The following is a 27,358-nucleotide window of genomic DNA, read 5'->3' as shown; positions in this document are numbered from 1 at the left end:
TTAAAGTTTGTGTTATTCATGTGACAAAATGGGAAAAAGTTGAATAGGGTGTGAATACTTTTGGGTTGTGCTGTATGTGCTTCATGGGTCAACCAACTTTCCTGATACCCAACAGTTATTTTTCATTCTCGGTCTGTTTGGGTTTCCCGGTTTCCCAGTGTCTGTAAGAGACATTTCTCACTTGCATGTGTGTCGTGCAAAGGTGATACAATCCCCCCCCCCCTCCCAAAAAAATCAACATTAGTTGCATAATTATGAGCAACACAAGAGGTACAGAGCTTCTTCTTGACTTTTAAACTCTTCACATAAAGTTCAGATAAACAGGTCTTGTAATCATGACAGAGATAAACAAACAAGAAAAACATAATGGAAGACCCCATGCACACAATCATTGTGTCAGTGCGTTTAAATGTCGGAAATATATTATTGTAGACAATTAACATGAATTAGAATTAATAAATGCATCTTTTTATGATATTAAATACTTTGATTGGGGTCCACATGTGGTTCCAATCAAGGCAAGTCTAATTTGTATAGCTGTTTTAGTACATGATTGATTAAAAGATAGGAAAATAAAAGAAAAGAGAAAATAATAGAAAATAAAACCAGAATAAAAGCAAGTAAAAAAAATATGAAATGCAGGAAAATTTAAACAAAATAAAACAAAGGAAAATTTTAACTAAAAGCAAATTTTAATGATTTTAAAAACATTTGGACTACAAACTTAAACTAATTATGTTTCAGTAAACAGTTTGACAAGAACAGTCAAAGGCAACAAATGTATTTTTAATCTTGATTTAAAGGAACTCAGGCTTTCAGCACTTTTACAGTTTTCTGGAAGTTTGTTCTAGATAAGTGGAGCATAGGAACTAAACGCTGCTTCTCCGTGTTTGGTTCTGGTTCTGGTTCTGCAGAGTAGGCTGGAGCCAGAAGACCTTAGTGGTCTGGAGGGTTGATACACTGTTAACAAGTCTGTGATGTATTTAGGAGCTAAGCCATTCTCGGATTTATAGACTAACAGAAGTATTTTAAATTCTATTCTCTGAGATACAGGGAGCCAGTGTAAGGACTTTAGAACTGGGGTGATGTTCTCTACTTTCTTGGTCTTAGTGAGGACGCAGGCAGCAGCGTTCTGGTTCAGCTGCAGCTGTCTCACTGACATATTTTAGGCAGACCTGTGAAAACACCGTTGCAGTAATCAATTCGACTAAAAATAAACGCATGGATTAGTTTTTCCAGATCCTCCTGTGACAGTAGTTATTTAATCCTGGAAATGTTCCTCAGGCGATAGAAGGCCAGCTAATTATTGAATATTAGAGAGCCTTATAATTTGCACAGCTTTAGATTTTTGCTTTCAGGCAGCAAAATAGCTTCCAGAAACCTGCCTGTCTGTCAAACTCATGCAGTTTACAACCATGATCTAAAATCGGACATTTTGGGAGGCCAGGTGGCTGAGTAAACTCGAAGGAACACATGTGAATACAGAATTAAAGCCAAAGCAATTATCTTCCACACGTCCAAGGTCACTCTCATGTGTGGCTTCAGTTCAGACATGAGCTCAGAGGACTAATGATGAACTGTAAAAGAACTGTCATGAAGTGACATAAGGTGTAAGGTTTTGCACACTTGTGTCAACTTATTTTACAATCTGCTCCTTGAAACAAATTTGAACTGAAAAAACAGAGAAAGAAAAACTTTTAAAGCAAAAGCATTTTTCTTCTTCCAGGTGTGTCTAAACCTCAGGTTTGCACCATATAGCTCTGGAGCTGCAAGCTCGATGACAGTGAAAACTTGTATTTACCCTCTTGACTCTGAATAGTGTTGAGTGAAAGAAAGAAAGCTGATTCTATGGTCAGTCAAAGTCTACTTTGCGTGCTGTATGCTCACATGGACCAGCAGTTGTTTGAATCACATTATTCTCCGCCAAATCCAGAGTGTTTCATCAAGGGTTATTAAAATTATTTGTATGTCTGGTCTTATATGTGCTCATCATATTTATAATCTGAAAACATCTCATAAAGTGACCTACAACAGTTTGTTTAAATAGATTTATGGAAAAAAAATTAGTTTCTTACTATTTTAGTAATTGAGAATTATAATAGAAGTATGTATACGGTATGGTTCCTTGCAAAAATAATTCATAGCCCCTGTTTATGAAATTGAATGAATACCAGGCAAAAATAAACAGAACAGGGCCTCATCATGCATACATGATAATAAGCTTTATCAGTGTCCGAAGACCATTAAAGCTCCAGGTCTTGATAATGATTCCACAAACACTCACATTACCTTTCTGTCAGATGCTACATCAGAGGAGAAACGTAGAAGCCGCAGCGGTTTGGCCTGGTGCTCAGTTCTGCATGATGGCTAAGAGGAGGAGGAGGGAGGAGCAAGACGGGGACTTGTGTGCGTCACGGTGCTGGTGCAGAACTGTCACAAGAGCTCAACTGAATGCCCCTCAAACATTAAAACAAAATGTTCCACAATAATCAACATGCAACAGTATAAAAAGTATCTCTCCTCTTATTTTTTGCAAAAGTTTTTCTTTTCATTTTAATTTTATTCCATTTTAAAATTAAAAATAGAAATAAAATGAGAACTTAGATATCCATTAGATATTTTTGTAGATGCCAGATATAGTAGTTGATATTTATGTAAAAAATTGTAAATTGTCCCTTTTCAAAAGATCATAAGATTTCTGTGAGTTTAATTTAAATGGACTGGGGGAGGGAGGGGTGATGGCTCTTTGGATTGTAAAAGTTGCAGATGCCTGGCCTAAACCTACTAACTTAGAGACATTGATAAGCAGAGGAGTTTTCCTACAATTCAAGCTGATCAAGTGAGACATGCTGGTTCTTCATAATACCTACCCCTGTCACAGTATAGTGTTTCTGCCTTTTGTTTAGTGTTCTAGGATTCTCAGGTGATCAGCGAATACCTAAGTATGAAAAAAAAATTATAAAAAGAGACAGGAAGGTAATATTAAAAGTAATGTACCCGGTTGTGATGCAGCAGCACACCGTGTATTCCTTTGATCCCAGTACACCTTGCATCCATCGCAGGCATCGTGTTTCTCTGGCTTCGCTTTAATCGCTAGAAACGCGCCTTTTGCCTCGCATCACGTCGCATCGCTCCTGTGTTGCACCAGTGACAGTTGATAAATCTGAACTTTTGTCTCTTGTCACGACAACCAATCAGGAACTGGATGTGGCTGTGACGTGAGGTGAAGGACTGTGGCGGAGACAAAGCTGTTTTCTTTCAACAAGGAAGACAAGGTGACAGTGGCGGTCTGCGGTCGGACTGAGTTGTATGACTCAACCGATTATTTCTACCAAGACAAGTCCAGAAAGGACCAAGTCTGCAGAAGAGTGAGTGAGGAGCCTGGAGTGGCAGGTAAGTGAAAGCGTCACTAGATAGTGCCATAACTATCAGGCTTTGTCCTTTTTGACAAAGCTTATAGTTAGAGTGGCTCATGTTACACTGAGCTATCTCTATAGTTATGCTGCTATAGGCTTAGGCTACTGGAGGACATCAGGGCCTATTTTTCTCACTCTACTAATTTCTACTGTTCTCCAGTTTTGCATTGCATTACATTGAAATGACTGTCATTTCAGCTTTTAACTTTTTGCTCTCTCTCTTTTTTTCTTCATAGTAGGAACACCTGGTCTGACGTTCTGGTAACTGTGACATCATCCAGGGAAGACAGAACACTTGCTACTACCATCTAATGTAGAACAGATTACTAGATCAATGTGTGCTTCTGTGCTTTTTTGTCTCTCCTGTTGTGTCTCTGCTCTGTCTTCTCTAACCCCCAGTCGGTCGAGGCAGATGACCGTTCATACTGAGCCTGGTTCTGCTGGAGGTTTTCTTTCCCGTTAATGGGGAGTTTTTCTTTCCACTGTTGCTTCATGCTTGCTCAGTATGAGGGATTGCTGCAAAGCCATGGACAATGCAGACGACTCTCCCTGTGGCTCTACGCTTCTCCAGGAGTGAATGCTACTTGTCAGGACTTTGATGCAATCAACTGGGTTTACTTATATAGGAAATTTTTGACCAATTTGTATAATATGATTGAATTTGACTTTGTAAAGTGCCTCGAGATGACATATTTCATGAATTGACGCTATATAAATAAAATTGAATTGAATTAAAATTATACTGCTGTGTTTCTGGTTCATCACTCACTGTACGAGTTGGCGGCGATATGTCATGCGAGTGGCACTACGCAAAATTAGCCACATTGTCGCGGAATTCGTATTTAGTGTAAACGCACCATCAAGAACAGGAGTGCAACAAAAGTGGCACATACTTCAAAGACTCTGTGTTCCACAAAATCACATTCAATACCTCAGGTTTAGACCCGTGTAACATGTTTTTTTTTTTTTTTTTTTTTTTTTTTTTTTATATGCCAGGATGTACCGCAGATTAAAGCAGATTGGCTTCACAAAATATCAGAAGAGCTTCTGTAAATTACATACAACCAACACCTGGCTTACTTTGTGTATTATTCTGTTTCTAACACATGAAATGAAATATTATTTTATGTGATCAGTTCTGTTCAAGGATACATAGCTGCAGTCTTTCACAGTCCCCTGGTGCTTTTTACCTGTTCCTAACATCTGAAAACTCGATGGTTAGCATTTAAGAGGACTACTTCCTACTTTTTCAAAAAAATGTACATTCCCCAAACCATAGTCAGAGAAGGAAGACCAGCAACTACCCTTGAAAGATTTAGTAGATCTATCAATAAGAATTAGATTAATCAGACATGAGCTAGTTATGTTTTTTTCCCATAAAACATAAAGAAAAAATAGACAATTCATAACGTCGCCTAAAAGGTAAGGTGTTGACAATACTGTAATGTTTGACAAGAGTCCTTACTTTATTTGAACCCACTTTGTAACCACACGCCTCCAGAACCAACATCTGTAGTCCCTCATTTTGTTATTTACAGAAAATTGCAAGTTTTGTGAAAGCATTTCTAATTTTTGAGTCACAAATTACAGACTCATTTGGATGAGTGGCAGCTCCCTCCCCATGCTTTTCACAAAAGCCACAGACTTATAAACACACACACACACACACACACACACACACACACACACACACACACACACACACACACACACACACACACACACACACACACACACACACACACACACACACACACACACACACACCTGTTTTGAATACCAAGCGAGGACCTTGTCACTTCACTTCACTTTTATTAATTTTCAATCCTCCCTATGGCCTTACCCTAACCCTAAACTGTACTAGTATGTACCTAACTTAAACCTAATTGGCATCTTAGTCCTAAACCTAACCACCAGCCCAGAACAAATGTAAGGACCAAAAAAAGGTCCTCAGTTTACTAGTAAAATGCACAAAAAATTTTCTCACTCAGCTGCAAGTACAAGTACACACACACACACACACACACACACACACACACACACACACACACACACACACACACACACACAGCACTGTGCAGTATGTCTGCAATATGATCTCTTTAGCCATAGGCCTTTTATAATCTCTCCCATACAGGAGTGCAGCTTCACAGAGCTTTCCATCTGCAGGAGGTCACTGTTCTGCCTGATCAATAAAAATGACTGGTAGGGTTGAAGGTTTGATCATTCTTGATTTTTCTGAGAGCGTTATGTTATTTTTCCTGATAAACGTTCTCAGGCCCAACAAAAAAGGAGGTATTGGTTACAAAATCAATATGCATTTACTCGCTCCCAGTTTTCTCTGGAGTGAAAAATCCAATGTTCTCAACAAGAACTCTCCAAAAATAATGTAATAACTGCCAACAAAAGCAATATTGCTTTATCCAAATTAGAAGTGAGGCTTAAAAAAAAAAGATCTGATGGCAAAATTCAAATGACAAATATAACTTGTGTGCATTCGTATTGAAACATTTTTAACAATGCTTTTGTTTGCCATAACTGAGGCCAACACAGTCAATTGCTTTTGGCAGTTTTCCAAATCAACACAGAAGGAATGCTAACCCTAAACAGTGATTCAGCAAAACCTGTGGAACGAGGCATAATGTATAGTCCGTCAAATTAAATCCAATATCAACATGAAAAGTAAAAATACTTATTTAAAATTACTATGAGTATGAAGAGAAGGTGATGTAACGTCTGGGTCCAGCAGCATGACTGCCAATTTGTTTGTTGGCACAAGGTTTAGTTGCTGAGGGGCTTAATACAACTTTGTGACCTCTAACCAAGAGACTCCAAAAGCAAAGTCACCGTGTGTGTGTGTGTGTGTGTGTGTGTGTGTGTGTGTGTGTGTGTGTGTGTGTGTGTGTGTAGGTTTCAGTCAGAGAGGTTTCTATAGAGACAGTCAAATGCAAAAGCACAGCCTTGTCTTGTCTTGCTGCAGGTGTACATGCTATTTGTGTACTTGCAGTCGGTCATTTTAAACAACACAAGAGCAAAACCCGGAAAAGGTACTAGTGTTGTAGTAATTTTATATTCCCGGGTACGTCTATGTTTCCAGCCTCCAACTCCAAGAGTACTGCATTACCTGTGTCCTCACCTGGCCACCTGGTTGCTGCTTCGGCATAAAGCTCTTTCTCAAATCAAAAATGTCTGTAATTCTACGTTTAAAATTTAATGTTTATCCTAGAGACTGCTGAAAGCCAAAACAAAAAAAAAAAGGACCAAAAGTTACCGTGAACCTGCAAACTTTCCGAACTCTATTTGACTCACTCCTAAAAACACATGACAAAAATAATAAAATACAGAAAGCTGAGAGTGAGCAGAGAGGACCCCAAGACCCAGGAAACCATCAGCCCATGGAGCACAGAGGCCAAGCAGCCCACCACAGGGATTCCAAAAATATTTAAAGCTATAGTAATCTTAGTGTATGTAAACTTATATACTTATTTTTTTTTTCATCCTGAGACATGAGGCTTTGACCTATTTTATTTTTCTTGACATTTAACCTCTATTCAATCTCTTTTTTCCCCATGAAATCTCAGTGTCATGCTGTGATGCTTTGAAAGTAAGAATGATAGCCTAAAAAGACCATTCTTGCACACAAGTGTTTGAATTTTGACTGACGAAATACATTTCAACTTCCCACCAGGATTCCTTTTTTTATTTTGTTTGATTTTAGTTAATGGACATTTTATGAAGTATAACTCAAACTTTCAGGTTACTTAACGGCTTGGTTGCTTTGATGCCAGAAACTTTATTTGGAACTAAATGATCTTTCTTGTGATATACTCAAATTCAATAATCTAAGTTTCATTCCTTCCTTCTGTTTTGATAGAAGTGAGTTGGCAGCAATTCAAACGTATGACTGTAGTCAGTCAAAGCAGCAAAGGGCTGCGAAGAGCTAAGTCATGTGTCAAAAAATCATGTGGGCTGGCAGATGGCATTTTGCAAAAGAAGAGATTACCATTCTCATCTTTTTAACAGAGACAAAAACAATGGTGAGACATTGAGAGACTACTTTAAAGTCAAAATAATTGGTCCAAATGAAGATAGATTGTCGTGACAAAAATGCTATTAAGAGAAAAAAAATCACCATTCTGTACTATATTATACACCTCAAGGATTTTCAGCAGTTTATCTGAACAGAAGACCAGCCCTCTCACAGTGCTTTGCAACTGGCTTTTTACCCGTTTTGTTCAAGGGTAAGTTTAAATGTTTAAAATCTTAGTGTATATGATGGATCTGCACACTATAGTTGGTAAAGTGAAACAACAGAAATACTCCCCCCCCCCCCAAATAAAATAGATAAAAATAAACAAAGCTTAACACTGAAATGTGTACAAGACTGATCTGTCAGTATAAATTGATCTTTTCTGAAGGGCATCAGAGGCTGCAACACCCCACAGCAAGAGGCATCACACCATGAAGAGCAAGGAGCTCTCTAAACAAGTCAGGGACAAAGTTGTTAAGAAGTACAAGTCAGTGTGGAGTAATAAAAAAAAACAACTCTTTGATGTTCTTCTGGAGAAAACATCAAATTCGTCATCTTCAATTAGAAAGCACATGGTACCAAAACATATCCGCCAAGAGACGGCCACCCAGATGCACAAGGAGGACATCAACCAGAATCCCTGTTTCCATCCAATTCTTACGCAAATGTTAAGAAAACTTTTAAAATATCGCAGCAAAAATTGAATGCGCATCAGACATGTTTCTTTGTACCGGTTCGTAGCGAATTAACCAGGAGACACAGCGAAATGTCGTCATATGTTGTCATTGGGTGTAATAAACAGAAAGTAGATGCTGCTAGCAAGGACCACAGATCAGTAATGGGGCGAGGCTTTTAATGAATGTGCTGATTTTTTATTTATTTATTTTTTCACGGATGAGACTAAGAAATGCTCGAGTTTCTTTGTCAGTCCACACGTACCTGTTGTGGCTTTCAGCCCAGTTTTCGAGCATTATGGGAATAACCGGGAAGACGGTTATTCCCATAACAATTATTAAAAGGTAACATGGTATATTCAGGTAAAAACGCAATGTTCGAGTTCAAAATAGAAGAAAGACAGCAGCTGATTTACAGAATGATGTAAGAAAACTGTGCAATATGCATGATTGTACAAACACTCTCAGATTAGTTAAAAAGTGTGCAAATGGACATTAGCATCTGAGCGACAATGGCCTTTATGGAAGAGTGACCAGTGTTAAAAATGAGATGACATGTTTTGAGTTTGCCAAAAGGCACATAGGTGACTCCCCGAATGTATGCAGGATAGTGCTCGGGTCAGATGAGGCTAAAATTAAACATTTTGGCCACCAAGGAAAACGCTATGTCTGGTGCAATCCCAACACATCCCATCACCCCAAATACACCATCCCACAGTAAAACATGGTGGCGGCGGGGACTGGGAAAAATGGTCAGAGTCGAGGTGAAGACAGATGGTGCTCAATAACAGGGTTGTCTTGAGCAACACCTGTGTCTGTCTGCCTGTGATTTGAAACTGGATAATGGCCTGAAACAGTCATTTTGATTCCAGGTTGCAATGCAACAAAATGAGAAAAATACCAAGGGGGTTGAATGCTTTAGCCAGGTACTGTATTCTACAAAACCATTTATTTCCCTTTTTATGATGGCTATGCAACACTAATATACACTATTTTCCCAATGCAGAATATTTCTATGCTCACTGCTTGTATTTCTGTATATTGTATGTTGATAATTTCTTTTGTGGAAGCACAAATTTAATTATTTAAAGGTCTTTTGTTTGAAATCCACTGTTTCCACCTCAGAATGTGAAAAACACCAGCAGCACATTTCTTGTTGCGTGAGGCTGTAACTCCCTGGTCCACTGTGGCTGATCTGGCCCTTAAACTGGACCGCTGACTTAATGTGCAAACATAAAGCCACGCCCCATTCCCATCTGGATGTGTCATTGTGATGACTTGGCTTATAACGGAACGCTTGTTTTATAACAAAGATTTAATTTGATTTAATTCGGGAGAATGTGTGCAATTCTCTGCTTTCAATTTAAGCTTTTGTACACGTTGGAAGTTTTTGAAATGCGTTAGTGTTGGTGATCATAAGCAGACGGACATTTCCCACTGCAATGTTTGAGCAATGCAATATTCTGGCTTGAGATGGATCCCCTGTTGGCCTTAAACTGGCTCCATTTTTATGGCATAAATTCTTTCACTGGTTCACAAACCTGCCAACATGAATCACTGCCAGCAGCGAAGGTTAACTGCATTTTAGATGGTTAGCAAACTAACAACATTTACACCAAGTACTTTACAAAAACCATGAATCTTTTTCATATTATAACTACAGATCTTAACATATTTTTGTGGTTTAGGCCAAAAATTTGTGCATAGTTGTGAGCTGGAATCAAATTCTAGCAGTTTACCACAAGCCATGTAGAGGACAAGCATGTGGAAGGAGGTACCCTAGTCAGATGAGGCAACATCCTCTAAGCACATCATTCCCGAATGTGAAACTTGGGGGTGGCACCATTATGTTATTTTTAACAAAGACCGGGAAACTGGCCAGACTTGTTGGAAAGGCGAATGAGGCTTTATTTGGTGCAATCCAGAAGGAAAACCTGTCAGAGGCTGCAAAGCTTGAGAATAGCATGGAAGTTCACATTATACACGATATTAATCTTAAACATCGAGGCACATGTGGTGGAAGGGTTTAGATTACAGTAAATCTAACTGAGAATCTGCGGCAACACTTAAGTACTATTAATAGAGCTGAAATCTCGCCGTCGTGATGGAATCAGACCTAAACCATTGGAGGCCTAAGTCGGCCTGAATAATATTTCCGGGATTAAGGGACTAATGCCCCAGCAGGATATTAAAAAACTCATCCATGTATTTATTTTTTGAATTGATTGCTGCAACAGTGTTTTCACAGGTCTGCATAAAAAGTGGATCAGACAGCTGCAGCTGAATCAGAACAATACTGCACATGTCCTCACTAAGACTAAGAAAGTAGAGCACGTCACCCCAGCTCTAAAGTCCTTACACTGGCTCCCTGTATCTCAGAGAATAGACTTTATAATACTTCTGTTAGTCTATAAATCCCTGAATGGCTTAGCACCTAAATACATCACAGACTTGTTATCAGCTTATAAACCCTCCAGACCACTAAGGTCTTCTGGCTCCAGCCTACTCTGCATACCTAGAACCAGAACTAAACAAGGAGAAGCAGCATTTAGTTCCTATGCTCCACTTATCTGGAAAAAACTTCTAGAAAACTGTAAAAGTGCTGAAAGCCTGAGTTCCTTTAAATCAAGATTAAAAACACATTTGTTTAGAGTTGCCTTTGACTGTTTTAGTTTAACATTGTAATCCAACTGTTAATAAAAAATAATACATTTTTGCTTTTAGTTTTCATTTTCTTTTGTTTTATGTTGTTTCAATTATCCTATATTATCACCTGCTTTTGGTTTCCTGTTTTAATCATGTAAAGCACTTTGCATTGTCTTTGTACTGAAATGTGCTATACAAAAAAATGTGCCTTGCCTTAACATATGTGCTTTACAGATTCACCCCACACTTAACAGATTTTATTTACAAATTGTTTTTGAAAGTAAAGCAATTTCCACTACACTCTCATGAACTGTCACAAAATCCAAGGGAACTGCATTAAAGTTTGTGGTTGTACAGCTGAAAACTGTGAAACAGTCCAAAGGTGTGAATACTTTTCCATGGCCTTTCCTCAATGGTTCCCGTTGAGCAGTCAGCTTATTTTATAATAAAATGGGTATTATAAGGTGCCGGTGTTTACATATGTTCATATCTAGTGCCCATTCCCAATTTCAGAGGCGTAACACATTGTACAAATCTTATAGCTGGGACAATCAAACTGGAATTTATAATAATGTTCTGTTAAATCAACACTTTTCTGGGATTTCAACTCAGCAATAAGCCATATGTTGTGTTTCCTGCATAGTGACTGTTGCTTCACCTTTGACAGATGCGAGTTTTACACTGCATAAACCAGGGGGTAAAACCTCGCCCATAAAGCAAAAGTCCATATCCCAATCGTTTGCTTTTAACCCTTTCACATTTGTTTGGTCACATTTTAAATCGTTCTTTTGTTCAGTGCGGAACACCGAGCATTAAAGTTAATGAAAACACCCAGTGGAATTAGCTCAACTAAAGAAATGAATTCTACTTCAGCTGCCAAGTCTAACCGACCTGAAAGGTCTGCTATTTCCAAACATAGCATCACATGCCGTCTCTTTGAATTTGAAATTATGGTATTTCAGTGAGTTGAAATGTTAAACCAAATTAAAGGCATACAAATTGTCCTTTGTGAGACGACTCCTAACGATGTGCTTTACAGTGCTGCCCTCTAGTGAGATGATGCAGATGATTGATGATGCAAATAACTGCACTGAAGCAACTGCGCAGAGAGTAAACACAGTTTGTCACCAACGCTTTCACAGATGCCTTAAAGAAAGCACACTGTCAAATTTTCATATTTAATTTATTTTGTTGTTTTTTAATCATAGATCTCATTACTTTTTTTCATGGTTAACATACAGCCATTCGTATAGAGAACAAATAAGATTCAGTTTTCAATTAACTTAGAAATGTACACACTCCTTTGTGACCCGACACAGGAGAAAAATATCCTTTATTCAAAAGTATCGTCTCTCTTTTTGTTGGAGGGTGTTTTTTGTCCCTCTGCTGGAGGAAATGTCCTTTTTTTTCAACCCTCCTTTCCCTCTTCTTCCTCCTCTGCATACACACCCCACTTGTTTTTCTGTTTGTTTGGATCAGCGGATATAGAGGCGAGGAACACCTGAACACACTGGCACAATGATGAGCTGAACACCAACCAGCACACGCGATCTCTTCGTTTGCACACGTCTGCACAGCAACTAAAATAAAGAATCTTTTTCACACACGCTGACATCCACAGTTCCTCCTGCGGCCTATTAATTGTAAAAAAAAAAAAAAAAAAAAAAAACAGAAAAGACCCAAAGGACCAGTAATGATATAACAAAATAGAACTCTGAAGTTATGGTCAGTGCAAGGGAATATCACAATATGAATTCCTTTCTTCATCTCATTTGAACAATTCTGCCTTTGAAATGACGCCATCTACACACGTGTGGGCCTAACCTGCTGTCGTTTAGCTCTTAAAGAGCATGAAATAAGACAAGAAGCTGCAACTCCTTCAATTTCATCCTAATTTGAGAGCAGCCAAGTTCTGTAAACAGCATTTAACTTGGGAAGAGAGGATGGTTAAATGTGGCAAAGCAGTAGGAGGGCCTCGAGGACAAGACCTGGCACGCATCCCTGTTACTCGACTGGCTGCGGACAGCGCTCTGGCCCGGGGACACGGGACCAGGTGGCAGCGGTGTGCCGAGTGCCAGTCTTCTGCCAAAGTTGTAGTCTCACAATAAATAAATTCTAGATTGTTTTAAAAAGGCTGCCTACTACTACGACTACTTGTGTTAGGAATAAAACAAGTTTAGATCGTTTGATCAATTGAAGTTTTCCGATGAGAATTATCATAATTTACTACGTAGTTTTAGAAATCAGTTTTTGTCCCTGTAACATTTTGGTTTGTCTGACACCAAAAGGACTTGAAGAGGCACCGGATCAGACGCCGGTGGAGGAGGTGGAGTTGCCCTTTTTCCTGTTCCTACAAGTGCTCTGCCATTTTGTTCCTTCCTGCTTCAGTTCTCTACCTGTAAACAAATCATTTCATACACGGCCATATATGTATACCTTTGTCATTGAGCATTTTTACTATTGATGGAGATAAATTGTTATACAAATGCTCAAATCACATATATAACTATATTTTATATTTTTCCTGAAAAAAAAAAAAGTATGATGTCCCATTTCTATTTAGTTTTGCCTCTGATCGCAGTTTGGGTTAGTGGATTCTTATAATGTATGACAGATTGTGACTCCCGGTCAAATCATAGTAACTTTTGAGAGACATCCTGATATTGGTTGTTATTTATTGTCATTGGAAAAACACATTGTTTTGAAATCGATTATTAGCGCGTAATACAAAAATGACTTTAATTTGTCTGCTAAAGTGAGCAAAAAAATCTCCCCCTGGCAGGTTTGAAATGTCGGCTTCTTTTTTTACCTGGAAAAAGTACGACAGGGCAAAGGGGTGAAATGGCCAGCACTGACACGTGCTACATAAAGTCTTGGTCTGAAACCAGCATCGAAATCTCTAAAATTATTTCTGGGGATGGGCTAAATTAAATTTCATTGGCTTAATAAGTTAAGAATAAGAAAAGCAATAATAAAGATTATGGAAACAATAAAATCAAATAAATAATAACCCTGTTTCAGATACAAGATGTATTTGTCTGAATAGCTCTTTTATAACAAATCAAAAAAACATCCACACCCCATATATAAATACACGTATGTATGCATAAAGAAAACATAAAAAAAAACATTTAAAAAAAAATTGCATGACATGATTTTGCAGGCAGTATAGTTGCTAGTATGCAAGTAAAACAATGAGAAGATTGACATCTTGACATCTTTGTGTATCTGGAAGGAAAGGAGGACACAACAAAGCAACTTTGTGATGGGATACAGATTGTAAATGAGGGTCAGTATCACAAGCTACTTTTGAAAAGAAAAAAAACCCTGGTTTCTATTTTTTGTCTGTCACACTTGGCCAAGCTGTCATGACATTCACATGCCAGAAAGGGCACAAACTGAGTGCCTACACTTGTCAGAGCATTCAAAAAAACAAACAAACTGAGGCCTTATGATTATCTCTGGCATCTGTAGCTGAAGCTCTTCTAAGAAAACATTAAACATACTCAAACAGATAAGAGCCACGGATAAATCGGGCAGTTCTGGGTTTCTGTTTGGGTCACATGGAAAGGAAGGTTCATCAAAACACCAGAGTAAACAAGATGCATTAAAAACTGCTCCCAAAGACAGTGCTGAAGGAATTCAACATTCAAACACCAACATACATCACCCAGAAAACCCAACAAAGCTGCCAATTAGATGAACGGATACCATAGAGTACTAAAAGTGAATACGGGAAATAACGAAACATTCCCCGTCTGCACCAAAAACTCCATTTTATTATAAATATGAAGAAGGCCCAGAATAAAACACGCTTTAGCTGACTCCACTCAAAAGAAAAAAAGTGCAAATCAAAACCAAAACAAGAAGAGACCACAAATGCAGAAAACGTGGAAAATCCCTCACTCCTTCCATATCCGTTTCTGATTGTAGGGAATTCGACGCCCTCCAGAGGCTCACTCCCTCATTTCTCTGTTTATTGTCTCTTCCCCTTCATTTGGCTTTTTCCTAACCCCACCACCCTCTCTTTGGCTGCCTCTGCCTCTTTTCAGGTCAGACTGCCACAAGAGCCTGTTTGCAGGCAGGCTGGGATTAACAAGCAGATTGCATTAAAGCGACACAAAATAGGTTAAAAAAAAAAAAGAACAAATTTTCTCTGCACGAACATGAGAATGGCAACAAGTCAGTTTCTACAAGGGACTAAATGCTTACCGGGTTCCCTGGTAAAGATGTGCAAACAGCCTTAAATTAATTGATCTTTCACTGCAGTAGCATTGTCCTAAATTGAAAATGAACAAATTTGAGTAAATTTATCCCATATAAACAAATATTCAATGCAGAAAAAAAAAACAATTGGGTACAAGATCACTAGTACCACATTTATTGTCCTCTTTAGAATTCCTCAAAAAAATTATATATCTTTTTTCAGTTTAATTATTCATCTGTGGCTTCCTATTACCCTGCTGCATAAATGTGAACGAGGCCCACTGTTATCCAAAACCCCTCTCAAATTAGGAAAGCCAAGAAAAAAATGGAGTTCAAGTGAGGCAGATGTGTGTTGCTCTTCATAAATCAGGAAATAGTTGCAAGGAGATCACTTGTCAAAACCTTTTCAGATGGCAGAATTTGCTTTACCTTTGGTAATTTGGATATACATGTAACAAAAGGAATTGTATTGAAGTTTATATGTTTCTTTGTTGTTGTTCATCAGAGTCTGGGGATCCATGGATGGAATAAAAAGAGGAATTAATTTAATGCTTTTTAAACATCATTATCGGGGGTGTTAGTAGTTTTGGGGGGTGCTTTATGCCTTGACGTGTTGGTTTCATCTGCAACTTAGCAGTGGTCTGAAATATTACAATGAATTAGGTATTTTTCCCCCCAGGTAGCCTCTTAATGAATGTTTCAAAGTTTTGCCTGATAATTAAAACCCTCTTCTTAATTGTGGGTATTATTTGAGCTATAGAAGGAATAGCTTGGCTGTAATCCGCCGTAAATAATGTAACAGAATTAGCTACGGTAATGGTTTAAAAGGGAAGGAAGCCTGTATCCTAAATGAATGCAGGTCACAACGTCACATCTATTGTCAGTCCAAACAGGGATAAACGTCTGGCCCAACTGGCCCAAATCCACACCAAGATAAAACCACCAAATCCCTCATTGTTTCTGGGTGAGAACAGGTTCATCAAAGTGTGGCCACAGCTGAGGGCACTGATTCGATTCCTCGAACCAGTGAGTGAAATCCCTAAACGAGAGCAAGCCCGTCTCCCTCTCCCTTTATTATTAGTCATCGGTAAAAACGCACCCCCCCTCCCCTCCAGTTTCTGATGAGAACCGATCTGCAGCCAGGTGTCGGTCGGGCCGCCCACCCGGCTTCTCAGGCACGTATGTGTCACTGCCTCCATCTGTCTCTCTGTTGTGTCACTCTGACTTTCATCTTTTTTTTTTTTTCTATCATCTGCTGTGTCTCAACATATGGAGCTCTGGACCTGATTTGCCTAATACCCGCCCCAAAAGCCAAACAATCTGTTGCGAAACACGTTGAGAAACACGCAGGCTAACAAACATATACCAGGAATTCCAGACATCCGGATGGTAAAAGCTGACATGTTTACAGGATAGCAGCTTTCCAGCCGCAAGCACTAAATCCTCAGCCATTCGCTCATTTGTAGAGTTTCTTCACTCAGGAGCCTACACTTTCATTGACGGAACAAGATACTTGGGTTAATGCACTTTTAACACAGGTTGGCTGTTTATTTAACAGAACTTGATAGCAACTAATTTGTTTAATCATTACCAAGACCATAAAAGGAGGGTTTATTTAAGAGAAAGTTAATTTTAACCATCTAAGTGCCTTGTGGATCCAAATGTCCCTTTTCACCTGTAATGGTATTTAATCAGAGTAAAAGTTTGTGTTCTGTTCTATCAGTCAGGATTTAAGACCAATGGTACTCTCCAAACCTCTTCCACGTTGTGAAATGTTTTATACACAGCTATTATTTGGTTGCGCGCATTTCTAATATTTTAAGATTTAAATGATGCACACAAAAAAAACAAAAGCAGAAAAATTGTTGGCAACAATACGATCACATCCCACCTGATTTAGGGAAGACGCCATCGGTGGACTCCGCTGCTTTATTGCTGTCCATGTCTTGTTAAAAACTGAGCTGATATGTCTCAGGTTTACCGTCTCTCTTTGCCAGTGCAGAGTCCACACAACGGCGTACAACGGCGCTTATGAAGGAGAAGGACTTTTCTTCAAAATGAAACGGCACATTTCGTGCAATACTTCCATTTGCATTTACAGTTTGTAAGTGGACCGGCGGTCAAAAGAGCTAAAAACAGGGCCAGGGGCCATATGATGCAGGTCTGGCATAAACCAATATAATACATCCTATTTGTACTCAATAATCCATTCATATTATGCATTTAACAAGGGAAGATCATAGGTGATGTGCCTCCTTCCTACATTCCCACCCACATACATGTTTTTTTTGTAAATGGCCTTGACACCGCCTGCATTCGCCTCTTTTTTTTTTATTTCTGCTTTGCTAGTTGTCAATGTTTTTTTGTTTAGTTTTTTTTTTCTCCCCCCCAGAAAAGATCAATTACTGGAAACAACAATGCTGGAAGGGGTCCAGAGTCGCGTAGGAATGTCGGCTGAGTGCGCAGGCAGCCAATCAGCTGCTCGATGAGAACAAAAACAGATGGGAGGGGTGGGGTGCATACAGCCCGGGACGTCATCTAAGCAGAGCCCATGGATGTTGTGAACTTCACAAACATATAAAACTTATTATGAGCTCATCGACTGTATAGAGTGAGTGAGTTTAATGTATGATCTTATAGATCTTACAGATTAGATTTGTCCTCACTGTGTTCAAATCGTGCGCAGAAAGACTCCCCGCTAACCTCAACTCCTCACAAGTGTTGGATTAAATTCAAGGAAATCTGGCCAATGCCCAGGAACTAATAATGAACTGATGTACTAACGTAAACCTGCACACGGAATATAAATAATTTCTCCGATTTCACTTGCAATCTAAGTTTAGGCACCACTGGTTTCATACTTTAAATGCCCATCCCTGTTGCTAATATCAGTAACTATAAACAATCCGAGCTTGCAGAGGGAGCTGTTTCCTAGCAACTTCAAACCCCTCTGCAGAAGGATCACTCTGTCTTCTCTCCAGTTCTGCATTTTATGCTTAATAAATCCCCCCCCCCCCGTTCTAGTCAACAGAAGCCGCATTCACTGCAGCAGACGCCTGATAGAAACATAAAGCTTGTATGTTTGGTAAAACATTTGTCACTGATGTTGGACGCACCATGAAATCCCAATAACCAGAATATACTGCAGACAGCCTGCAGCCCATTACTTTTTCTTTGTTTGGTCCATCTGGGGGTTCATTAGTTGAAAAAAAAAATGTTTTATTGATTTCCCTTCACTATTTAAGCACAAACTAATCTGGATTCATAGCAAATCTGTATCTTGGAAGTTAAAACGTCTGTATTTGGCTGGATTCAGGTGATGATCTCACCGGTCAGATTTGACTTTTTTTTTTTTTTTTGTTCTGTTATTCTCAAATCTTTTATGCATTTTTCTTTTCATCAACAGCCTCGCTCTTCTCTTCAGTGTCAAATCTCATCTGTCGTACAGCGCTAATTGAGATGGATGCAAATTGATGTCTTGGTGTGTGAGAAGACGAGGGTTTACGGCCAAAGTAAAGGACCGAAGGAGGAGACCGTATGACCATAAACACTACGTAGAATTAACCCCTTTGATGTTTATTATTCTGAGTTCATTAAAAGAAAAGCTATTTATGATAAATGTGTCACTTGCTTCAGCGTTGGAGGACGTTATGGCACTCTAAACATTTACAGAAACCCTGATTAAGTTAAATAAATACAGCATATTACTCATCAATTGAGAATAATCCTAGGTCTCGTTTTCATACAGAGGCCAGACTACGGCAGCAGTAGCTCTGTTGAGTTTTTTTATTCTAAAAGAAAATCCTCTGCAAAGCCAGAACAGCGTATTAGTCATCATTAATAGGGGAGAACAAGAATATACCAAGCTTTGATTTCTAATGCAAATAGTCATAGGTCTGTTGAGCCTAGCATTCTTACTTAATCCGACTGACCTCCATGAGCTATTTTGAATTATTAGTCTCCTCTAGCTAGCTCTGACTTGTATATTAGATCCATATTAAATTCTTTCTGAAGGTGTTTTCCTTTGATCACCGCCCCCAGTTTAGGTCTGATCATTCTATAATGAATGAGCAGAAACACACCACAGCCATTAAAACATTGAACCAAACTAAATAGAGCCGTTTTTTTCTTTCCTTAGCAGTCAATGCAAGTTACTTCAGCTATTGTAGGCATTTCCTTTAAATATCTAATGACAAGTGTCTGGCGAGGTTTATGGTGCCGACATGCAGGGCATGAATTTTTCACTGGAGAACTTCTGAAGAACAACGCGCGGGTTGTCGTGTTGCAGACGCATGGCTGCCCTGTAACAACGCTGATTTGAGTTCTGGTCATAGAGAGTCTGCAAGACTTTGAGAGATGTTTAAACTCATCCTCTCCCATTTAACTTTGGCTGTTTATTTCTTTAGCGATTTAGGGTTTGATTATGATAAAACAGGACAGCAACTGGCGAGGGTTGCGATTAGACTGTCCGCGCGCATAAAAGTCTCAGTGCTTTTAACATCTGCTGAGTGGCCACGATCTGCAGAAATGTCCTTGAGCGAGACAGACCATCCAATTTGGAGAACAGCTTTTTTTTTTTTTTTTTTTTTTTTTAAAGAAATCATTGCAAGCCCAGTGAGGCGGCACAGACCGCCCTAAAACACAACTCCATCGTGGCTGAATATGTCATTGCTTTATGGATTTTTCTTTTACAGGGATGACGTACTGCTCCCTTCATTTGGATGGGTTTCATTTCAGCACTGTGATGACTCCATTTCAAAGTGAAAAATCAAAGCCTAGCCCCTCTTCCTCACAATCATGTCTCACACAATTAGTCTGCGAACAGCTGTGAAATATCTTTCTGCTTAACAAGCTGCAGCACTTTCTCGTCCCTGTGGTTTTAGATCTGCAGGAGAAAATACGCTTCTCATCAATGTTGTATTTGCAAATCGAGCTACAGACGTGGCATCTTTATATATATATATATATATATATATATATATATATATATATATATATATTTCACGTTGCGCTGCCTAAATTTCATCACTGAAGGCCGAAAAAGGCTATTTCTATTCCCTAATTCCTATTATTAGGATACAGTCAACTATGAACACAAGAAAAAGTAGGAGGCATGTGCACAGGACTTATCTCAGTTCTGTAGAGGTTCTGAATTCCTTACTTTGCCTTGGCAAGGTTCTGCAATGGGAGTTATGAAGAGAGCTTGTCTGTGACTTCTCTGATTACCGGTCCTCTACACTCCCTCACCTTTTGAACTAGCAGTCTGCAGTCTTGCAGGATGACCTCAGGCTGTTGGGGATCTCAGGAAGTCATCAAGGGGATTGCTGCCATGGTGATAAGGGGGGAGAAACTAGCCGCGTCCAGAAACACTGGCTTGTCATTGTGAACAACACCCTTATACAGCTTAGACTGACATGGCTGTTGCTCTCCGACAAAGGCCCAGAAATGCATGCAGCTCTGCCCTGTTCAACAGATGTGCAGCTCGGACTGCAGCAGCAGGATGTTAACTTGAAGTCAGTCCCTTCTGTCGGGTTGCAAGCATAAAGTCTCACCCTCTGTCCTTGATGGGGACCCTTTTGTGGTTACATTTCTGAAATGCTTATAACTACAATCCAAAACATCTTTTCCCACTTTTCTTAGACAAAAATACCACAAAGACGGACAGATTGCTGGTATGAACGCCTGTAGTGGGGAAACCAGAGATCTAAGGAAAGAAGGTAGTTCTTATTTGTGTTGTGAATGTGTACATTAAAAACGATCAAGTTTTATGTTAATTGCTATCATTAGATTCCACATAAGTTGTATGTTTTTACGTGAAAGGCCCAGAAATTGAGCCGCTTTTAAATCTGCACTGGATCCACTTCCATTTCCCCCTAAATCCTTGAAGAGTACGTGATAATTAAGGTATTTAATGCAAAAGTGACTCCCTGCATAAATCACCTATCCAGCATCTCTGAACCCCTGCATGATCACTGAGATGAACACGTTAAAAGTGTTAGCGCTGCAACCAAGCTGCAATTACCTCAGTTAAATCATCTAATATCAAGGAGCGTCCAATCATATCCCAACTTTTTCGTTTAAAGGTCCATTTCACAGCATTTTCAAATGAACTGTATATAAATGTTGGTCTAAACTCCCAGTTCCATTTGTTGTTGCGCCGTCTGATTTCAAGTCAGCTACACACCAAGCGAAGCCTCGGGCTGCAATTAGCACAGCACATTTTTTTGGGTGCACAGCTTGCAAAGAAATATTAGTTGTCCAGTTTAGTTAGTTTCTCTTAGTTTGTTCTAGTTAGAATCTGGGGTTTCCAAAACGATCAATGCTTCATGCTTCACAATGACTTTGCCTGTGTCCGTTTCATGTGACCCGCTGTGGCGAGAAAGCACTCAGCGTAGGAGACGCAGCTGCGCAGAAAGCAGCTGAAACACTTGCCATTCCGAGGTTGAATTCAAAGCAAAGTGTTTAGTTAATAAAGCAGAACAACTTTTCAGTTGTCTGCACATAAGTGACACTGCACTGAAATATGTTATGAGCCGAATTATCAACGCGTCATGGCAGAGAGAAAACACGCTAGCACTGGTTCGGCCTTTAGCAACTCAACAATATTGTCTCGTCAACAGAGACGCGAGCTTTTAGACGGCTCGTGTCTCTCGATAGAGTTAAGTAGGACTTAACCCTCAGGAAATGTAGTTACAGTAGTTGTTTTACTGTTGCAGGTTTTTCAAGCCTAATAAGGCAATGCTTAGTTACATCACACAGAAAACTTACTGCAATGCCTGCATATAAACTAGATTATTTTAATTATTGTATTCCTTAAATTTTAGAAAATGTGTTCATCTGCTGTGCGCTTTAGCCATTTTTTACGGTATTGTTAGGATGGTGTCTATATGTTGTGCTTGGGGGCTGTACCTCCTCACCATGGTATAGCTAGAATCCTCCCTCCCCTTGATTCCTTTGTATAACTGGTTCATGTGAAGATATATAAACAATAAAGCTGACTTTGACCTTTTCTGTAGTACTGAAGTCGGACACTAAACCAACATGACTCAGTTCTTTATCATGGTAACCCATCCATTATCAACCTTTTTTAAAAGGCGAAAAAGAAAAAGAAAAAAACTTGTCTAATTTAGAAACAAAAAGCTCACAAAGAGTTGCTGGCCAACTGATTTTAAATCCTATTTGGAGCTAATTTCCCTGCAGCCTCCCTGGCCTTAGATGGTTAATACCAACACCAAACCCCTAACAGCTGCTGCTGCAGGCCACCGTGCCATCGAAGCAGCAGCAGCAGCAGCAGCAGCAGCCCAGAAACAGAAACAACCCTCACTTGGCCTTCTGGCTAATCTCATTTTCTCCACCCTGAGCTTACAGCCACAAAAAGAGGCAGCCTTTACTGAAACAATCTGAGCAACAATCTGGCTCCCAAATCAAATCAGGGTTTCAACAGCAAACTTTTGCCCAGTCAAGGGTTTAATAGAAATCTAACCTTTCCAGAGATTTTTCCACTTAAAAATGATCCCTCCTAACATTGAAGTGAACATCCTCTGTTTAGGCCAAAACAAGTAAAGAACCTCTAGGTGGTGCTGGTCAATTTAACGTTAATAGAAAAATCAACAAATGCAAAAAAAAATTTTTCGTCTGTAGTTGGTCTGGTTGTTGTAAAGCTTTATTTTGTGCTTTTGTAGCAATTGAAACATTTCTGCCATGATTTCCTCCTCCTTGACAAGGACTATAACAAACCCCCAGGGACCTTAAACGAATACACTTTTAAAGTAAGATTCTGGTGGTTCTGAAAGCCCACCTGCAGTATATAATTCTCCTGGGTTTCTCATTTGTTATAAAAGCAAATTAGTTGGACCTACACGCTAAATTTGATGGCTGGTTAGAGAGGGGTAGACTTCTAGAGCCTTAAAAACAAAAAAAGTCCACGTCGGTTTACACGAATGTTATTAACCATAAGTGTCACTGAATAATTACTAAGGAAATTGAGGTTGAAGGCAAAGCGCCACCAATAATCTTTCCTGTGTGAAATATTGAGAAAAGAAACCAGAAAGGATTTCTGGTCAGAAAAGCAAAAAAAAAAACAAAAAACAAAAACAAAACAAATGCTATAGAAATTGAGGCAAAATTGGTGACAGCTTAAAGGTTCATAATATTACGTATAATATAAATGCTTTGATGGACAACAAAAGTCCACTTTTGTCTTGGACCCTCTTGGACTAGCCACTAGCTTCTGCTTCCAGCACCAGCTTTATACAAAGTGAAGATGCCAAGAGGCATATTTACTGCAGGTAAGGTATCATCCCCACTGATGCATCCAGGCATATGTCCTTAACCTGTACTGGGTTTTAATTAAACTCAAAAAAAGTGCATCAAAGTACATGCTGTCAGGGAATGTGCTCATAAGTGGTGAGAGTTCCTAGCTTTGATCCATTTAATGTAGAGAGGAGAGGGGAAAGTATTTTTTTGCCAGCTCACTAATCAGAGCCAATCAAGAACAGAAATGAGCTGATTCTGGTCTTTTGCTGATTGGTGCATTTCTAACAGATACTTTTTAGTGACAGTAAAAAAGGGGCTGATTTTCACTTATTTGACCTAACACATGAAAATAAGGAAATAAAGAGCGTAAATAGATGGGGAAACTAAGAAAGGACGGACTTGCTTATAGGAGCCGGACGCAGACATTCAAAGACTGGCAGCGGTGCATAAAGACTCATTCATGGGGCTTCTAGTGTTCAGACACAACCAAACACTTCTGACTGATGTGAACATCCTCACTTTTCACCATGATGCATCTTTTGTAACCGTCCAAGGAAAACTGAGCTAGCCCAGCTGCTAAACAGACAGATCTGAAAACCGAAGGCCGATCTTCCCGCAACTTTTCTTGATCGTTTCCTGATGGGATTAAAACATTTTTTTTGTTTTACTCAAATCTGTCTGTAAGCTCTGGGAAACACACTCCCACTCAGTACAACCATCCATGTGGCATTTCATTTTATTTCCTTTTCATCACGGCACACTTTTTCCTTCATAACCCTTCGTCACTCGCATTGATTTTAACCCACCCCCCCCTCCCTTCCCTTCATAGCCCAAACAGCACAAAGACAGAGCACATACACTATTTACAACCACACAGACGAGCTTAAGGTGCATGGAGATGAACGTGAGCAGAAACCTGTGACACTCATTTGGCTGTAGGTACTCTCAGAAGACCTTAAAAAAAAAAAAAAAAAAAAAAAGTCCTTTATATTTCACTTCTGAACATGCGTCTGGCTCTGGAAGGTCACCGAATATGACAGGAAGACGTCAGAAGGTGAGGGTTGAAATCAGAGCATCTGCCAGGCTATAGATTTCTGTGAGAGCAGACAGGAACACACACACACACACACACACAAAAAAACTCTTGCTGCTTCCCTGGCTTTCCCCCCCCCCCTCCTTAGGCTGCTCTTGTATTACAGAGCACAAGTGCGTCCAGTGGCAGATGAGATACAAAGGAAGCGGGTCGAGGAGAAATAGCTTGGCATCTCCCTATAATCAGAGAGCGATGGGGAAAGCAATGATTTTGTTCATCCAGTGGTTTCATCCTCCCCTCGCCGCTTTCATTGTAAACCCACGGTCGATGTCTTTTATAGTGTTCCCTTTTTACCCCAAAATAATTCTATAAGATTATAAATCCCTGCAACATCTTCGTCGTCGTCTGTGGAGATTTTGTTCGTCAGTGTCAGCCCACCTCCAGAGCTCAGTGCGAAGGCCTCCCATGGGCGCTATTTTAAGGTATTTCCCCCCCCCATCCACAAAAAAAAAAAAAAAAGATCTCTTTGATTTCATTCAGTCTGGATTTTGTGTTTATAAGGGTTTTCTAGGAGGTAGTTATACCTTTTGCGGTTCTCCAGCATGTACTTCGGGGCGTACATGTGCTCTTTGGGATCCGCGGGGGGATATTCCTGCACGGAGCCGTCAAACCAGCCCCCTGTCCGGATCAGTTCCCGTATATAGTTGAGGTCGCGCTTGTCCTCGTAGTCCCCCCACCGAGGGAAGTCCCCGTTCTGTGCCGAGACCAGCTTGAAGTATATCCCCTCGGGGGTGAAACACCAGGAGCAGTGCCAGCCGGCGAAGTGGAAGGGGCTGCCCACGGACCACTGCACCAGGATGTGGCCCGTGTCGTTCTCGTACTTGCGGAAGCCGGGCAGGCTGTAGTACTCGCGGCGCCGCAGCTTGATGCCGTCCCCGTCGTAGACGTCGCGCAGCATCCTCAGCGTGCAGCCGGACACCACCTCCAGAGTCCCGAACTGCTTCCAGAAAAAGCCGTACAGAGACTGGAGACGGAGAGAGAAGAGAGTGAAACCAAAACTTAGCAACAACTCCGCCATTTGTTGAGTGTCATTTCCCAAGACTGCCGCTACCTTTCGCATGTGTATGGCGAACGGTTCTGTCCAGCCGTCAAACAGCTTGAGGAAGAGAAGGCCTTCCTGCGCTGGGATTTCATCTGCGTCGTTGATGACGAACACGTCGTCGGACCTGGCCCCCTTCACCCTGGACAGGCCGTTACGCGTCAGGAACGTCCGCAGATAGTCGTCGGCTATCCAGCCATCCTGCCGGCCCCCGTCCGGGAAGTGGTCGAGGAACACGTAGAGGATCTTGTGACGGACGTAGTCGTAGGTACCGTTAAGGAGGAGACGCAGGAAACTAGGGGGGGGGACAGATAAAAAACAAAAAAAAATAAATAATTGATCAAAGCAAATGTCATTACCAAAGCTGCTAACTCGTTAGACGGTCAGTAATCGTTTAGAACTTACAGTGCCTCATTTTGTCACATTTATGCATTTATCTTACACAGCGTGGAGCATAATTGAGCTGGAATCAAAAACGATACGTGGCTTTTACTTTTTTTGACATATAAAAAGTCTGAAAAGTGTGGCGTATATTTGTATTCATTCCGCCTGAGGCTATGCTTTCTAAAACAACTTTTGGCTCCAGTTACAGCTGTACATGTTTTAGGGGTATGCCTCTGGCAGCTTTGCACATCCAGAAACTGGATCTTTTTGCTCCTTCGTCTGAAAAATTGCTGAAGCTCAGTCAAGATTCGATGGAGAGCATCTGCCAACATCTATAGTCAAAGCATTCCACAGATTCTTAAGTTGGGTTTGGACATTAAACACGTTAGCAACCTTTAACCTAGACTCAGAGTTTTCTATATTAGGAAAACATGAATGCAGTCTCATTGTTAAATATATGGATTAAATTTCACCCACATTTTGTCTCTCTTGATTTCTAATCGTTGTACTGATCTTCATCACAATGTTTTATATACAAGTTGTGGTCATAATAGTTAAAGTCTTAAATGTACTTACCCAAAATATAGACTACAAAATATTGTATCCAAGCAGTCTTTGAGATAATTATATTTCAAAAGCAGTTAGGATTTTATATATTGCAGCTTTAATCTAAACCTTGCCATTGCAACCTTTCATTGACTGTTGAACTGCTGAACTCTAAACTGGACCCTGCACCACATTTGCACATCACTGCATCTCTATCTAGCATTACAAATGCTGCCGAACTTGTAGTTTGTAAATGCATTTTTGCACAAATGCCTTTTTGCATCATCATTTCTGCACATACAAATGGTTTTAAATCTTCTCCTGTACACCGTGATCGCACACTGTTCTTTCTCCTGCATTGTTTACATTTCAATTTATACTGTAATTTACAAGCTGTATGCAACGAAATTTCGTTCTGTATGCACTCTATACATACAAAATGACAAATAAAGATGTCTAAGTCTAAGTCTAGATCTGGCTTAAAGTTTAGGGTCATTGTCTTGGCAAAAGGAACCTCTGCCATAAAAAACGCTTGAAATCTGTCTGTGCTTTTCTTTCTACTTCACAATTATGTTCCACTTTGTTTCAGTAAATCATGTGAAATCTTGTGAAAATACATTGAAATCTGTGATTGCAATGTGATTAAAAGAGGTATAAGGATGTATGCATGATACTTTATAAATATGTGGTTTATTGGGAGCCTCCCTCTGTGTATAGCTGACTTAAAAAAAAAAAAAGAATAAACTGCCATTTACCAATCAGTTTCCTAATTGGTAAATGTAAAAATGTACCAATTAGGAAAATCCCAAAAGCATAAATTGAGATGCAAACCAAATCCACAAAAACTACTTGTTTGACAAGCAACGCCTCGGGGGCCCAGGCGACCCCACTCCACACACACACCAAACTCACTGAGGGAACAACTCTATTAACCTGTTGATATGCATAGCAAAAAGGCGCAGAGCGTAGCTGCTTTCATGCTGTGCCACATCCTGTGATTGAACACACCAGTCTCTCTCCTCAAAGCTGCACGCACAGTCACTCACGCTGCTCGTCATAATCTTCTGT

At 39.8% G+C, this 27,358-nt stretch overlaps 1 protein-coding gene across 7 annotated transcripts in view; it reads right to left on the bottom strand.

Annotated features, from left to right (window-relative positions):
* Window positions 1-22,606: 22,606 nt before the first annotated feature.
* mgat3b (beta-1,4-mannosyl-glycoprotein 4-beta-N-acetylglucosaminyltransferase b) overlaps window positions 22,607-27,358 on the bottom strand; it is a 68,599-nt gene continuing 63,847 nt past the window's right edge. For all 7 annotated transcript variants that reach the window (XM_036137354.1, XM_021308971.2, XM_036137352.1 and 4 more), the window contains 2 exons: window positions 25,373-25,655; window positions 22,607-25,285 (listed from right to left, as the gene is read on the bottom strand). In XM_036137354.1, the coding sequence (XP_035993247.1) occupies window positions 24,794-25,285; window positions 25,373-25,655 (775 nt within the window). In that variant the 3' untranslated portion in view covers window positions 22,607-24,793. The remainder of the gene's footprint in view (window positions 25,286-25,372; window positions 25,656-27,358) is intronic.

Source organism: Fundulus heteroclitus, chromosome 5 (genome assembly GCF_011125445.2).
Source record: "Fundulus heteroclitus isolate FHET01 chromosome 5, MU-UCD_Fhet_4.1, whole genome shotgun sequence".
In the NCBI taxonomy this organism is placed as follows: domain Eukaryota; kingdom Metazoa; phylum Chordata; class Actinopteri; order Cyprinodontiformes; family Fundulidae; genus Fundulus; species Fundulus heteroclitus.
This window is presented reverse-complemented; position numbering and strand designations above follow the sequence as displayed.